The following is an 18214-nucleotide window of genomic DNA, read 5'->3' as shown; positions in this document are numbered from 1 at the left end:
ACACTAGGTGGCTTTTGATGTTTTGGTAAAATAAAGAATTTACTACGTCATAGTATTGAATAATTTATTATTCCCTTTATTAAAATTAGAAAGGAGTTAAGCTAGATAGAACTGAGATTTCATTACAAAATAGTCCTTATTTTTAATATATAGATTATTTTATTATGATATTCAACATCTGATACAAGCAGTACTTCTAATACAAACTAACTTGATCAGGAGAGATTTTTTAGCAAGCTTTGAAAATGTTTTAACTTTTAAATTGAAAACTAATTAAATATTTATAATAGTTTAATTCAATCAAGAAACTTTCAATTACAATAAAAATTAAAGAATTAAAATAAAAATATAAAAAGTTTTTAAAAAATATATATTTTTTAATAAAACATTTATATAAAAAACACAGACATATATACAATTGTTACTATACTAGGTTTCGATTTTTAACACCGTTGTAAATTCATGTGTGTGCACATTTCAATTCCAGCAACCTATTGTCAATTATTTAAAGATAAACAAACACAATAAATAAAATATTGAATATAAATGATATACCATAATACAAAATGGAAATAAATTTTTACTAATAACCCTGTAAGAAACATTTGTTGCTAATTCTTTATTTCTAAATTACTAATAAAAATTATGTTATTTTATTAGTTCTACATTTCAATATATTAAACAAAAATTAAATGCGCTACAAAAGATAACCTGCAAAGTGAAAGGTTCTAAAATTTTTACACACATCAATAGTTGTAAATTTTTTATGCACATCAAGAATAAAAGTAAAAAAAAAGTCTCTCAACTTTTTATTTAATAATAATAAACACATTAAAAGTATTAATATTAGAATTAAGTTTGATACATCATGCCTGAATGCCACATGTCTAAAGTAGCAAGCTCTATACAGATATAAACAAGCAATATATAAAATTAGTTGTGACTAACATAAAAAAATTGCAAGTTAAAAAAAAAGTTTTACTACAAATTTGAACTTATAGTGTGACATAGCATGTTCACAAAATTTCCTTGTTTCCTCTGTCTCTGGGACAGCCGTGACACTAAGGCGCATTATCGTCACAACAAACCAAGTTTTCTGTTGGGAAGAGCAATGTGAAGTGGGAGTCGCTGATAGAACCTCATAAAGTCCTTATGACACCGCTGCACATCAAGTTAGGCCTCATTAAGCAATTTGTCACTGCTCTTGAGTCAGCTGCATTTCAATGCCTCTAAGATCTTTTTCCAAAGCTGTCCAAGGCTAAGGTCAGGGCTGGTACATTAATTGGACCACTGATCAAGAAGATCATAGAATGTGAGGATTTTGCAAAGATGTTAAACAGGACCGAGAGAGTGGCTTGGAGCAGTTTTGTTGGCATCCTAGGTAATCACAAAGCTGAAAACTATGTGGAGTTGGTGCAGATTCTTATAAAGAATTACATCAAAATGGATGTTGAATGTCTCTGAAAGTCCATATTCTTGATTTGCATCTCAAAAAATTCAAGGAGAACATGGGTGCTTACTCCAAAGAGCAAAGCGATCGCTTTTATCATGATATATTGGACTTTAAATGTTGTTGTCTAGGACATTATAATAAAAACATGATGGAGGACTTCTTTTGGGGACTACTTTGAGAGAGTGATTTACAATTTAATCAAAAATCTAGAAAATCTAAACATTTCTGAACCTTTTTGGGTCGTTTCTGTCTGTGTTTGTCTATTTCTTGTGCAATATTTGTTTTTACCTGATCATAATAACAAAAATGAAAAAAAAAAATTGTTCTATTTTCATAAAAAAACGAGTTTTCTTTGTGCTGTTTGTGCTTAATAAAGTCATTTTTTTACATACTTTAGACATAAGCAATTGTAATATAACACTTAGAAGCTAAGAACGTTGTGGTTGTCTTGCATAGTGTTATTAATCATTTATATGGTCTTTAATGTTCTCTTTTAATTATTTTGTACCAATTTTATTCATATATTTTAACTAAAGACTGTTATGTCTCAACTATAACTGTGTTATAGTTGAGACATTTTAAATTAATAAATTAAATGTTGTTAACAAGTTTAAAAAAAGTTGTCCTGTTCACAAAAGTTGTTACACATTTTGTGCTAAAAAATTTGAAAATATTATAAACGACATATAGCCTACTTTCTCATGTTTTTTGCATTTTTTGTTTTTCTTTCATGTTAAGGAAAATGGTCTACTTTTTCATGCAGCCTTCTCTTAAAAGTAAATAACAAAAATAAATCATGAAATTTAAAAAAATGAGTAAAATAATAAAATTAAAATGCTTTAAGAATTATAATAACCCTACAGTTTGATAAAGATTTAGTTCTAATTTTAAGTTTTCCCAGCTATGCTTCGGTGCTGAATCTCATTGATTTTGTATTGTCTTCCCATCAAAGTTGTTGGAATATTAATTGTTAATTTATTGTATAAGTTTGTTAATGGAACCCAATTTACATCATGAAGATAATCCAAGACATTTGTCTGCTATTATAGTTACAATATGTAATAGTCTGCAGTTTTTTGAGATATTTCGATTTCTTTAAATATAAAGTGCCACTTTTTCAGTAGTTTGATATCTGTATCATATGAGGAGCGTTAAACTTTTCTTTTTTTATTATTTTAAACCAAGAGATTGTTAGTAGTTTAATTTTCCTTTTTATTATCACTTTTGGATTCTACTACACAAAATAAATTGAATTTCAAGTTAATTTTTTTATATTGAAATTATTAAAAAAAGTTTATTATACAGAAAATATCTGAGTTTTGCCAAAGTTCTTGTTAGAATTATTAAATATTAGTTATTTATGACTATTCAAAAAGAAAGTTATGGGGTTTACGATATAAAAATTAACAACCTTGTCTGTTATTTGTTTTTTTTTATCAATGCAAAATCACTGCAAGAACAATACTCTGTCCATAATTTATTTTAGGTCAGACAAAAGTTACAAAAAAATTATCAAGTTAATTTAAAATATTAAAAGTAAGTTTAAAATAAATATAAGATAAGTTTAATTATTTTTCATAATCATATTTACAGTTTCTATTAGAGTTACTAAACTTTATGTTTTGGTGAATAATGGCATTAAATACTTTAAAATAATTGTATATGATAAAAAGGTTTGAAACTTTTCTTTCTGAAAATAAGTATATAAGCTATTGCTTTGAAAATAAGCGCAATGACGGTTTTTATAAAAGAATTGAAACAAAAGCAGAGATAAGTAATATACTACTGATCTAAGATTTCCATTTGAATCATATTAAGCAACATGTTTGTTTTTTAACTTTATTTACATAAATTTTTTTTGATATTATTTGATAACTATAATGTACCTTTTTGCATTGATTCACATTAGACCATAAAAAGTCAATAATGTTTATCATTCAAATTTTGCATTATTAGCTCTTAATCTTAAACAAGCATTGTTAAATATTACAAAGTGTCAAATATACAGAAACTGGAAAGAGTTCTTTACTGGAGTACGAATTTAATAAAATGTTTTGATTTAATTTTTTTTTCTTTAATAAAACAGAATTTTCTTAAAATGCGTTTTAGTATAATTTAAATAAACTTTTCTCTATGAATTATTTTAAATAAATTTTACTCTGTGAATTATTTTAAATAAACCTTTCTCTGTGAATTATTGGTTTGTTATTAAAAATTTATAAGACCATAAAAAACCAATAAATTTTTTTTTGATACAACTAAGGTAGAGATGAAAAAGATATACTGATTTATTTTTGAATCAAACTGACTTTTAAATGATAGAATGCTGATCCTAAACTTTTCTTAGGTTAAAAACTACAACATTCATTATATTCTGTATATCTAAAATAAGTTTAAATTAACCTTCATAATATAATTAACATTCTAATATAACATGACATAACATTAATTAAGTTTAAATGAACCTAAAAATTTAGTCATTTTATTTTTTAACTTTTTTTTACAGTTTTTTGTTTTGTTATAGAGTAAGAGCCCATGGTTGCCAGACCTACATTATAAATGGTAATTTTTTTATAATTTTCTTTGTAGTAGTATTAGAAATCATACTTTACATTGCCAGGCACTTATCACGGTGGCAACCCCTTTCCAGATTACCTTTACACCCTTAAATTTCAAAAAGTTGTAACTGTACTTACAATATAGTATAAAAGTTGAAATTTATATAGGTTACTTGGGTAACTATTAGAAGATGTTTCCTCATAAGCCAGACAGTTTCATAAGATCTAACCTCTAGCCAGACAAGCATACTGTAGCAATATTGATATTTTTATAACCAAAAACTTTAGAACAAAAACCTTAGTTACATAATTTAACTGAAAATAATTACTGTTTGATTGCGTCAAAAAAAGTTTTGGTTTATATCAGCTAGAATCTAAATAAAAACTTTTTCAAAATTAAAAAAACAAAAAAGCAGTTGCATTAACCGTAACAATTGTAAAAGAAATTGTTTTAAAAAAGTTCAGTGAAAAATATAGAAATATGAAAAAGATAGAAAAATAGTTAAAAGACTTAAGATAAATAGACTGTACAAACCAAAACCCTCATTCAATGTACAAACACTCTAATGCGCCAATGTACAAACCAAAACCCTCATTCAATGTACGAACACTGCAATGCGCCAATGTACAAACCAAAACCCTCATTCAATGTACGAACACTCCAATGCGCCAATCACTATTTAATTTAGCCAATATATGTCACTTTAAACATATCTAAAGTAGTACAATTATTAATATAAAGTTATGTATAAAGTATTAACTTAAATTATTTATAAAAAGTTACTTCATTGCTACAGTAAAGATAATAACCAGGCTGCTAACTCGAATTGTCAGTATAATTCATGTACTGAAAGGTAGCTAGCTGGTTGTTAAAGCGAAATTATTTTAAATCAAATTTTGTTCAAATTCAGTTTCTTTAATTTTACTGCCTGATTTTTATCATTGCTGTTGCAACAAAGTAACTTTTTGTTGATAGTTTAAGTTAATACTTAATAAACAATTTAATATTATTAATTGTACTACTTTATATACATTTAGAGTGACACATCACATCGACTGAATTAAATAGAGATTGACACCATCAGTTGTTCATACATTGAATGAATGTTTTGGTTTGGACAGGCAGTCTATTTATTTTAAGTTTTTAAACTTTTTTTTAAAGGTTATTGCAATTGTTTTTACATTTTCATCTTAGGTTCTAACTGTTGTTAAATGCTAATAGAAAGCAGTACTTTTTTGACACAATCAAAAAGCAATTATTTTCAGTTAAGTTATGTAAACTAAGGTTATCTCTCTAACATTTTTAGATGTAAAACTAACAATCTTGCTAACATATATGCTTATCATGCTAGGGGTTAGAACTGTAGAATGTGTCTGACTTATGAGGAAACATATTTTAACAGTTACCCAAGTAAACTGTATAAATTTCAACTTTTAAACCATTACATAAGTACAGTTACAATTTTTTGAAGTTTAAGGGGTTGCCACCATGAAAAGTGACCAGACAATGGATGGCATGATTTCTAATAATACTACAAAGAAAATTGTAAGAAAATTACGCTTTTTATTATGATATAATTTAGTTATTTAGGTATTTTAAAAACCTTTTGTTACCAGCCAAAGCCACTATAATCATAGTTGACTATTGTTCCTATTTGTGTTAGGAGCATGCACTGGGAATTTGCAGCTTTTATAAAATAATGTTGTTCTAGAGCCCACAGGCTCTTAGACTATAAGAACTGTTTAACTTTTAATTGTATTTTTTAATTTTTTGATTATGTTAAACAATAGTTGGTTTGAAAAAATATATAGACTTGTTTTAATAGTAATAATTTTAGTCCCTCCCTCATTCTCCTCTAATTATTCCATATATTTAAATAAAGACTAATAAATATATCAATAAAAAAAACTTTTTTTTGTTGATTTAGATGAGACTAAAAACAGTAGATTATAATTTATTAGCTGTTTTTTTTATTAGGTTTAGTCCCAGATGAAGCTGCTCCTGATTCTGATCCAGAGTGGGGATTAAATGTAATGTTTACAAAAAGCGCAAATATCACATATGGACCATGGGTTGATAAACAGAGGTGATATTTGTGATTAGTGTTGAAATTTTAACTATAAGATATTAACTATAAGATTTTAACTATAAGATATTAACTATAAGATTTAACTACAAGATTTTAACTATAAGATTTTAACTATAAGATATTAACTTTAAGATTTTAACTATAAGATATTAACTATAAGATATTAACTATAAGATATTAACTATAAGATCTTAACTATAAGATGTTAACTATAAGATATTAACTATAAGATATTGGCTTAACAACTCATTGCTGCTAGTAATAGTTTATTAACAGTTTTTTTATTAGTTTTTAATCAATTATACTTATTTACATATATTATTCATTATTTATTTATATATATTATTTAAAGTTTATTTGCATAGTTTCATTGTTTGTTTGCGTATATTGTTCATAGTTTATTTCATTATACTATTCATAGTTTATTTTGTTATATTGTTCACAGTTTATTTACATATATTCATAGTTTATTTGTATATATTAATCACAAAAGATTTTTTATTAAGTTTTGAATCAAAAAAATGTTTATTTCCATATCATCCACTGTCAAGTAATACCTTCTTTGTGTAAAAAACAAATTTTTTCAAGAAGTTTAAACTGATGAACTTGTTAACTTAAACAATTAAAAAAAAAAACAATCAAACAAAAGATGAGTCTTGTTTCAAGAAACATAAATTTAATTTAATTTTTGAAAATTTTGGAATTTAAATAGAGTAGATGAAAATCTGCATAAGAGATATTAATGGATTTTTGCATAATTGAAACACACTGCTAATACCAGTATTTACAGTGTATCAGTACAGATTATTATTTTAACCAAATTCGATCTTATGAACAATAGTGTATAAAATAAAATAAGATCATGGATGCAAGGATGTGTGATGTAAGTTTTCCAATCATTACTTGTTACTTTATGCGCAATTGGCTAATTATTCTTTGGCTTTTAAAGTTAAAGGTCTAAAATAAAGCAGATTAAAGAACATAAAAACTTTGTAGTTTTCTAAATTTGTAATTTATAAAAGTTTAAATTTTTATTTTAAGAGATGCACTCCAGAAGTTCTTCTTTCCAAATAACTTTCAAGAACTTGCAGTTACTAAACCAATGGAGTCAATGCAACAGCGTTTGCATACAGGGTTTGATGTCAAAATTGAATTTGTTGCCTCAACTACTCTAGATTTGTTGTTCTCTAAAGATAAGGTACTTCCTTAAATCTAAAGATGAAAGTTTTACAAAATGATTTACAAAAAAAAAAGTTTAAAAAAAATATTTGTTTTTAAAAATACTCAATTGTTATATTTTTAGGAAACATCTGCTGTTCATATTTGCTGCAGTAAACCTTCTTCATTGCATTACTATCAGCCATGGGTTGTTAATGAATATGGCTACACTTCTAACTTTATTGCTTTGCTACAAAAAGTTGATGTAACTACTAGTTTGCAGTTTCGAAAATTTCTTGAATGTGATCAAATTGAGGTTTGCTGTTTTTTAATACGATTTGTTGTGATGAACTGTTTTTTTTTTTTTAAATTTTGTGTGAAAATATAGATTGCTATAAATATGATGGTACCGAGAATATGGAATCATTTTCAACATTGGTCATGTGAAGTTGGTCTTTCAAAAACAACTTGCTATTTTGTTAGTGAACATCAAAAGTTTTATAATGGTAAATTTTAAAAATAATGATTTAGTTATAAATAGTATTTGAGATATGCAGTTTTTTTTAGCTTTTAATTGAACTTTTTTATAGATCTTGTTAGTGATTGGTCAAGCAATGAGCCTCTAGATATTGCTAAATTTGTTCCATATGATTGGGCTTTTAATTTCAATTTGCGTGATTTTGAAATTATTTTAATGGTCAATGAACATAACTGGATTGAATGTGCTAATCAGGATGAAAATAGTAATTTCTTTTTTTTAATTGCATACAAGCATTACAGTTTTTTTATATCAACTGTAATTTTCAGTCTCATTTATAGATAGTTTGGAGCTGAATTATAGAGGGTTTAAAGCAGAATTATAGAGGGTTTGGAACAGATTTATAGAGGGTTTGGAACAGAATTATAGAGGGTTTGGAACAGAATTATAGAGGGTTTGGAACAGAAAGTTTTGGTTGTGACAATAATATGAAGTTATTTTAGGGCAAAAACAACATAATTGACTATTTCTATTTATTACTAAATTTTTGCAAAAAGTGAAAGGTAGATATTTGGACATTTAGCATTTGAGCCATTTAATACCCATGTGCCATTCCTCTTGGAATGTGTCCATTTATTTTTATACTTAAATTTATTAAAAAAATAATATTTTATTATTAACTATGTTATATATGTTCATATATGAATGCATTATACAAATGATCAATTTTGAATATAAAGTTTAATAATTTTTTTCAACATTTAAGTTATTTTTTTAGATGAGCTTGCAATATGTGGAGAAACTCTTGAAATTAACTTTACAATACCAAACACTTCATTTTTGCCTGAAGTTATTGAAACTAACTTTATTTTTCGATTTGAAACTATTATGCTAAGAATGTTTGTGCCTGAGTCAAACACATTACGAAAAAGTGTAGTCTCACTTGCTAAAGTTCATGATAAAAGCACAAACAAAATACCAAATAGTAAAAGTTTTCAATCTAATGAAGATTTTCATGATTTTGATAGAAACTTTGATGAAGTTGATGGTGTTTGTGTTGAGGATCAACTTAGCCAAGGGTGGAGGTGCAGAACAAGGAATGCTGGCTGGGTTGATGTGTGGTCATCCCCAGTATTTTTGCTCAACATTGATTACAAATATCATCCAATACCTATAGAAAATGATACCATTAAAAATATAAATCTAAAATGTGGACTCAATTCTAGCAAAGAAAAAAAGCCAGATGAATTGGTTCCTGATATCCTTACAGTTACATTAGAAGGAGGTCCTTCAGCTGCTCGAATTTTTGGGTACTTTTGGAAACAGTTTTTTGTCGGATTTAAGGTTGTTTTTTATAATTTTGCTATCCTATTTTTAATTTTGCTATGCTAATTATGCTTTATAGTTTTTTTACAGTTTTGCTATGTTGTAATGATGTTGTTATGTTTTTTTTGTTGTTTTTATGTTGTTGTTATGTTGATGTTATGTGTTGTTATGTTCTTTGTTGCTGTTGTTATGTTTGTTATTATGTTGTTATATGTTGTTGTTATGTTGTTGTTATATGTTGCTGTTATGTTGTTTTTGTGTGTTGTTATTTTGTTATTATATGTTATGTTCTTGTTATGTTTTTGTAATGTTGTTGTTATGTGTTATTATTTTGTTATTATATGTTATGCTCTTGTTATGTTGTTTTTATATTGTTTTATGCTGTTGTTATTTGTTGTTATGTTACTATGATGCTGTTAAGTTCTTGTTATGTTATTTTATGTTGTTGTTATGTTGTTGTTATGTTATACATTACACATTCAAGCTTGGACAGGAATGGTGTACAATCGCACGCTGACCACGTTTATAATTTTTTTTCTTTTCAATTTGACCACAGCTGTTTTAATGTTTTAACAATTTAAATGCATTAAAAAAATTGCTACGTTATCAATAACTTTTTGTTGATCTTTTCTTAAGTTTATATTTTACATGAAGGCTTTAAATTAGATAAAAAATTAATTGCAATGATCCTTTAAAATAAATTCATTTTGTGTAAATTTAATGTTATATTGAAGTTTTTTTAGTAGGCATGTATTTTTTACGATAAATTTAAACGTTTGAAACTATTTTTCCATATCTTTGTAAATATCTTTTTAAAGATTATTTTTTTAACTTTAAATTATAAGTTAAATTAAATCTTCCCATTACAATGAATTAATTGCTTTTATTTTTTTTGTTTGTTTCTATTTTTACAAAGAATTGTTTAAAAGCTTTTTTTTTAACTCAACTAACTAAACAGAGCATGAAATGATTAAAAATTACAATTTAAAAAAAACGACATTATTTAAAAACTTTTTTTTTTTTGCAATTCTTTGAAAAAATGTTGATATAAATTAAAAATACTATATTTTTTTCTTTTCAATAAATTAACTTCACTTTTTGAGATATTAAATGAAATTTGTGCATTTATTAAATAATCATTAGAAGTAATTTGTAAAAGCGTTTTGCATATCTTAAAACATTTCAAAAGATATTTTTTAAATAAATTTTTTTAAAATTTAATTAAAAACGTAACAAAAAGTAATTTTCATATTGAATTTGACTTTTTTTAAGCTTTATTTTAAAGCTTATATTTTTTTTTTTCGTAAGGAATTGTTTACTTTTTTCTATAGTTTTTAATTTTTTTTTAAGTTTAATTTAATTAAGTTTCTTTATTTTTTTTCCTAGTTTGCATTTGGCTTAGCGTTTCTTTTTCAGCCCATTTCTAAATTGCTTAAATCATCTAAACACCTAAACCGTCCTTGGCAAGTTGTCAACAAAAAAAATCATTTATATGATCAGCAATAGCGTTCAATTGCACGCCATTCCTGTCCAAGCCTGCACATTATACATTACTTATGTTTAGTTGTTTAAATTTGTGTTGAATGTTTATTTTTTTTTATTATACTTATTTTTAATATTTTATTAATTAGGACAATTACTTTGGGGCTAATCAAAAGTTAGGGGAGTTCAATGCAAATAAAGAGTATAGTGATAATTGTCCATCAAATTTAAGTAAAAAACATAATAATAATCAACTAGATGCTACAAATGTGATGCCAGTAGATGCATGTTTTCATCCTTTAGAAGTTAATGTCACTGTTGTTTTGATAGATATTCATGCTGAATTGACAATGGTAAGCTTTATTCGCTTTGGTTTTTAAAATCTATAAAAAAGTAAAAATTTAACATTATAATAAGTGAGCAGCTTTATTAGTTTTTAATTTATTCTTATTGTTTGCACATTGTGTATTGTTTTAGCATACTGTTAATAAAACAGAATCTCCACAAGCTTTTACTGACCGAATAACTTTTGAAATTCGTAAAACATATTATGAAACAAAGATGCAGCTAATTATAGCTCCTCTGGTTTTAATTGTTCCAGATTCACTTAAGGTTTGTTGCTTATTGGTGGTATTTTAATTAGTATAATTAAAATAATAATTAGTATATATAAAAATTAGTAATTAGATCTAGAATTTCTTGAGAATACCAAAATTAAACTAGAATTATTATGAGAATTTAGACAAAAGGGTCTATTTAATTTAAATGAATTGATAGTTTTAGTTAATGCACTGATATCTGTTAAATCATTTCAATTGTTTAGAATACTAATTTCAAATTTGTTATTATTATTAAAATGCGGCTTCTGTTCTTTCAAAATTTTTTAAAAAGATGAAATTCTCCACATTTTTTTAATTCTCCACATTTTTATAATTCTCCACATTTTTCAAAATAATTGAGCTTACTAAGATTATTTGATACTATGGTATCTGGAGTATTCCCGCCGGGGCTTACTATGGTATCTGGAGTATTCCCACTGAGGCCTGCTATGGTATCTGGAGTATTCCTGCTTAGGCCTGCTCTTGTATCTGGAATAGATACACCTAATATCAGTCTATCATTTGCAATAGAGATGATTTCTGTTTACAAATTTGCCTCACAAATTTAGTGTCAATGTCCAAAACTAATCTTTTGCCTTTCAACTTATCTATGATTTAATTTCTGATAAAATCACTCTTTTGTCTGATTTCAGATATAAGTAGTACCTGGCATACCTAAAATAGTTATATTATGAGAGTTTAAATTTGATTCTTGAATTACATAAATTAAAATTAAAGAAAATCAATTTACACAGTTAAGTTTTCAAATGTAATATTAAAAAGTATTATGTAATATTAAAAATTATTACCTTGAGCTCTTTCTAATGTTTGACCATTCTATCTGTTTCTATCTGGTATTGATTACCTTATCAATGGTATTGATAACATTGATGCCCTATTTCAGAAGACACATTCTCCTTGGTTTAGTAGTAAATAAATAATTTTTTATTTAAACTTTTTAAAATTTAGTCAATGTTTTATTTATATGGAAAAATAAAACTAGTCAATGTTTATACAATGCAAAATTTATTGTGCAGTGAATTTGGACAGTGAATTAAGTAGTAAAATAGAATTAGGTAGTGACTTATTGTGATATGTTCAAATAGGAAGTGACCAGGGCCTCGGCTATGGCCCCAGCCAAATATGAGGTTTTTTACAAACCCAGCCCCAAATAAAAAGTTATTCTAGTATGGGTTATTAGCCGGGGCTAGGATATTTTATATATATATATACAGTATGTGCCAAAATTGTCACCATGTTTGAACAAAAAAATATTTTATATATATTTTAATAGAAAAGTTGTGAAGAAAAATGAAATTTTAGTTTTATTAATTAAATTTAAGACTCAGCTAACTAAAAATATTGCTTTTTGTTAAATTTAGAAGATATTAAATTTTTTTTTAAATTTTTATGTGAAAAGCTAATGGTGACAATTTTGTCGCAAATGAAAGCAATTAACATATTTGTCCACAGTTAGGCATACGACATAAATTAATAGCCTTATGACTAAAATGATTAAGTTATCAACTTTTCACAGATTTTTAACAATTAAATATCGTTTAAAGTTTGATTTTGTTTACAAAACATAAAAAAAGTATTATTATTATCATCATGAGGAAAATAAATCTTGAACTAGAAAAAAATATTGTGGAAAGGCTTAAATCTGGACAATCTTATCGTGAAATTGATATTTTACACCCATAAAATGTGGCAGAAGAAAACTCTTGTTTTGGAGATGTTTCTGTGCTCGGGGAGTCGGTGAATTAGTGAAAATTAATGGAATAATGAATGGTGATGACTATATCAACATCCTTAAGGTTGGATATTTCAAGTCCCTTCAAAAATGGGGCAGAACTGTATGTAACACTATGTTCATGCAAGACAATGACCACAAGCATAAGGCTGATAAGACCACTAAATTCCTTCACGAGAAGAAATTGAAAGTCATTGACTGGCCAGCACAAAGCCCTGATCTTAACCCACTCGAAAAATTTATGGGCAATAGTTAAACAACGGGTCTACAACTTTTCTACTCCACCTAAGAATAAGGATAAACTTTGGGCTCGTGTACAAGAGGTTTGGTACTCAATTACACCCGAGGAATGCTGCAAATTGGTTACTAGCGTTCCTGAAAGAATTCAGGCTGTAATTAAATCTAAGGGAGGATACACTCGATATTAATTTACTACAATATGTTATTTGCTTTCATTTATGACAAAATTGTCACCATTAGGTCTTCACATAAAAATTTAAAACAAAATTCAATTTCCTCTAAATTTAATAAAAAGCAATATCTATTTAAAAAAATATAAAATATTTCTTTGTTCAAACATGATGACAATTTTGGCACATACTGTATATATATATATATATATATATATATATATATATATATATATATATATATATATATATATATATATATATATATATATATATATGTATATATATATATATATATATATATATATATACATATATATATATATATATATATATATATATATATATATATATATATATATATACATACATATTAGTATATTTTTAGTATTATATATATACATATTAGTATATTTTTAGTATTATATATATACATATTAGTATATTTTTAGTATTAGATATATGCAGATGAAAAGACTACAATTTATTATAAATACTTTATAAATTTTATTTCAAAAGTGTTCAAAGAAAGTTTCTTTCTCTTTTGATTATAAAATTAAAAAAATTTCTTGTTTTTCACATAAATTGTAAAAAAGCATTGTATATTTGTATAGAAACAAATATACATGTGCTTGTATATTTGTTTCTATACAAGCTTTATAAAAGGTATATTTTTATATTTTTGCTGTATAAAACTGAAAACTATTAAAAGTAAAACTTTTCTTTTAGTTAAAAGAGTACATGCTCTCGAAATTTTCAGTCAATGTATGTACACTGCATTTATAGCTAGACAAATCAGTTAATAAAACAAAATTAAAAACAATAAAATTAAGTCACGTAATAAAAAAAATATAAAATAATGAATTTAAGTGTACCTAAGTTGTTGATTTAAATTGTCAGATTAGCTGACAGCTGGTTTTTATCATACTTAACTTAGCAAGTATAAAAATATACACACCTATACTTTCTTCTTTCTAAAAAACCTAATATATATATGAGGGTGGTCTAAAAAGTTTCCGACCTCGACGTGAAGATGGCAGCACTCGTAAATAAAAACAAGTGAATTTTGTTTGTTGATATGTTGATAGTTATTCACCAAAGTTTCAGTAATTTTGAACGCGCAATTGTTATGTAACAGTCATTTGAGTGAGTTGGTGTGAGTGATTTTGTGAAAATGGACAAAATTGAGTATCGAGCTGTCATTAAATATTTGTTTTTGAAAGGCAATATGTCTACACAAATCAAAGATGAGATGGATTCTGTAAATGGGGACTCTGCACCATCATTTATCACAGTGAAATTTTGGGCAGCTCTATTCAAACGTGGCAGTCAGAGCTTGGGAGATAATAAACGTTCAGGACGTCCAAAAACTGCAACTACCAATGAAAACATTGCCAAAGTTCATCAAATGGTGCTTGATGTTCGCCAAATTAAAGTGAGAGAGATAGCAGAGGTATGAACATATCAAAAGAATGTGTTTTTGTTAATATTACATTAAATTTAGGCATGAGAAAGCTGTCCACACGTTAGGTGCCGCGTTTGCTGACGTTGGATCAAAAGCGTGTTCAAAAGCATTTCCAACGCTCTGTTGGCACTGTTTAGGCGCAATAAATCCGAGTTTTGGTGATGATTAATTACTGTAGATGAAACTTGGGTACACCATTATATGCCCAATACAAAAATACAGTCCAAACAATGGGTTGCAAATGGGGAAAAGGCTCCAAAAAAAGCAAAAACTGTTTTTTCGGCTGGAAAAGTGATGGTAACTATTTTTTGAGATAGTTGTGGAGTTATTTTAATCGATTATCTTCAAAAAGGAAAAACCATTACAGGAGCATACTATGCATCATTGCTTGACAAGCTAAAGGAACAACTTGCGGAAAAACGGCTACATTTGCAGAAAAAGAAAATTCTGTTTCACCAAAACAACGCACCGTCTCACACCTCAGTGGTTGCCATCCCGAAAATCCACGAATTATGGTTTGAACTGCTTGACCATCCGCCTTACTCACCAAATCTGGCCCCAAGCAACTTCTTTTTGTTCCCTCATTTAAAAATTGTGCTCGGAGGTCAGAGATTTTCATTAAATGAAGAAGCAATCACCTTGGTGAACAATTATTTTGCAGAGAAAATTGCAGAGTACTATATGGACTGTTACAGAGAAGAAAGTATCACTGGAAAAAGTGAGTAGAGTTACAAGGAGATTGTGTTGAAAAATGAAAAATACAATTTCGAAAAAAATGTCTTTTATCTTTGTTAGGTCGGAAACTTTTCAGACCACCCTCGTATATATATATATATATATATATATATATATATATATATATATATATATATATATATATATATATATATATATATATATATATATATATGTCTCTATATATATAAATATATATATGTCTCTATATATATAAATATATATATGTATATATATGTATATAAATATATATAAACACACACACAGATATATATTTATGATTATTTACATTGTTTTTAGCGGCATATTGACAGTGCTCACTTATCAACAGGTTTTTTTCGACTATCTGGTTTTCAATTTCGTGGACATGCTATGTTTTCTGACAGAGAAATTCCAATTGTCAGTGAGACTATAGAGTACAGTTGGTTAACTGAAATACAATGTGGTAACTTTACTGGAAAAGTGACACCTTCTCAGGTTTTTATTTTAACAATACGGACTATAACTTTTTTGGGATCATATTTTGCTAATTAGTTCTTTAGAATAAGTTTTATAACAATTCTAAATGTAAAATGGACTAGATCAAAATTGCTTTACTAATATATATTTATATTTTGTTATAACTTAGCTCCAATCTTTGACTTTATGGGCTGAAACATTTGTTTTGCATTTTATTGATGCAGAAAATCGATTTAGGCTGCAAAATAAACTTAATGACAGTTTAGCAGATAGTACAAATGTATCATTGAACTCAATAGAAGATCTTAAGTACAAAATGTTTAGATTTTCACTTGAAAGTATTAATGTGTTTTTGGTAGAAACAGAGTGTGCTTGCAATATTCTTGTAAGTTTTTTTTTTTTATATTACTGTTTATTGAGCTATTAATTTTTTTAATTTTTCTTCGTTTGAAAACATTTTTTATTTAATGAAGATGTATAAATGTTATATTATTATCTGCAGGTAGCACCAGTGCGTTTTGCTGTTTGTAATGCCAGTGGAGAACAAGGCTGTGATGGTGGAAGCTTATTTATTAATGAGGCAACTCTACGTTTTTACCTACAACAAGTAAATTCTGAATATTCAGCAGATAAATTAAGTAAATCCACGTCAAATAATTGGGTGGAAGTAGGTATAATTACATTAGGTGCATTTACTGCTGACATAAGAGAATTGTATGAGAGTGCAAATCAAACTTATAAACAGTATCACCACCTCACATTTCATGATGAGAAAAGCAAAAGAATTTGGTTTCTTTGGGATTCTAATGAACTAAAAAGTAAGTTGTCTGTAGATCGTATGAAAAATAAAAAGTGTGGTTGTATTGGAGGTTGTGATTTCTTTGGTAAAAATGTTAATGGTGTTCGGTTCTTTACAACACAAGTATTGGATGCTACTACTGACTCAACTAATCATTATGGTAGTGGAAGTTTATGGGGTAGCCAACTTACAACAGGTGAAAAAGTAAAAGAATATCTACGAAAGCTTAGTGGGTTTGTACCTAAAAATATTCTTAGCTCAGAAGACAGTTCTGTTGAAAAATTAAAAAGAAACTCAGAAATATTTTCTGACCCAGACGGTATGTTGGCTTAATAATTTTTTATTAAAATTTTTTTAATTAGTTACTATAGAAATTGAAATTTTTTAAGCTGACTTTTATAATTTGCATTTAATTTTTAAAAAAGCATAGCTGTCAAAATGTATTCCAAAATGGCCATGTTATGAATATGCGTAAATATAACCTTGTTTTGAGTGCACATGCATAATTATGCTTTTATAAGTTGGTAATAAAGTTTTGTTGAATAAAACTTTATGTGTAAGCTAAATAAATGTTTATTGTTTAGGTGAAATTAGAAGAGAATCTGCTCCTTTTACATTTTTAAATAAACTGTTAAATAGATCAAAAGGATCAAAAATGAACTTTAAAAGATCAGCATCTGTTATAGCAAGTCAGCCTTCTTTACTGAGAAGATTTGGAAGTACTGAAGGTTCTTTTTATTCATGTGCATCAGAAAGTAATATTGCTGGAAAAATCAGGTAATGACATTTACTGCTACATAAATAAATTGTTTTTTCTTTTTTTTTCTTTGTATAAAAAAACACTTTTGTCTTACAAAAATGAACTTTAAAAGATCTTTAAAAAGTGTTACATACATACATACACACACACACACACATACATACATACATACATACATACATACATACATACATACATACATACATACATACATACATACATACATATGTACATACATATATATATACATATATATATATATATATATATATATATATATATATATATATATATATATATATATATATATATATATATATATATATATATACACATAAACATATACATAGATACATACAGACATACCACCAGATATGGCTGTCCACATTAATAATTTTCTCGGAAATTTCTTTTTTAAAGCGAACACTTTTTTGGCATGTTTTTTGTTGTTGTTTCTGTAATTCCAGAATTTCCAGACATGTTGTCACCTGCAATACAAAAGTATTTTTCATCATTGATAACCAAAAGTGATTTTGTGTTATAAAGCTGGTTAACAAATTTCCTGTTATTTTCTTTGCCTTTAATAGTTGTTCAATAATTGTATTTTGGAGTCTTTTCATGTTTTCTATATTTAATAATCTTTTTTTTTAACTGATGACCAATTGTCGATTGATTTACACCAAATTTAA

At 26.5% G+C, this 18214-nt stretch overlaps 1 protein-coding gene across 1 annotated transcript in view; it reads left to right on the top strand.

The window, feature by feature from the left end:
• The window catches only part of LOC100203214 (bridge-like lipid transfer protein family member 1), a 120697-nt gene that overhangs the window by 21437 nt on the left and 81046 nt on the right, over window positions 1-18214 (top strand). Inside the window, exons 11-22 of the mRNA XM_065813543.1 lie at window positions 5990-6098; window positions 7143-7299; window positions 7405-7575; window positions 7648-7765; window positions 7850-8002; window positions 8516-9081; window positions 10695-10898; window positions 11023-11157; window positions 15808-15984; window positions 16136-16351; window positions 16469-17084; window positions 17350-17542. Coding sequence (XP_065669615.1) covers window positions 5990-6098; window positions 7143-7299; window positions 7405-7575; window positions 7648-7765; window positions 7850-8002; window positions 8516-9081; window positions 10695-10898; window positions 11023-11157; window positions 15808-15984; window positions 16136-16351; window positions 16469-17084; window positions 17350-17542 — 2815 coding nt within the window. The remainder of the gene's footprint in view (window positions 1-5989; window positions 6099-7142; window positions 7300-7404; window positions 7576-7647; window positions 7766-7849; window positions 8003-8515; window positions 9082-10694; window positions 10899-11022; window positions 11158-15807; window positions 15985-16135; window positions 16352-16468; window positions 17085-17349; window positions 17543-18214) is intronic.

The sequence above is a fragment of the Hydra vulgaris genome, chromosome 12 (genome assembly GCF_038396675.1).
Source record: "Hydra vulgaris chromosome 12, alternate assembly HydraT2T_AEP".
NCBI lineage: Eukaryota > Metazoa > Cnidaria > Hydrozoa > Anthoathecata > Hydridae > Hydra > Hydra vulgaris.
This window is presented reverse-complemented; position numbering and strand designations above follow the sequence as displayed.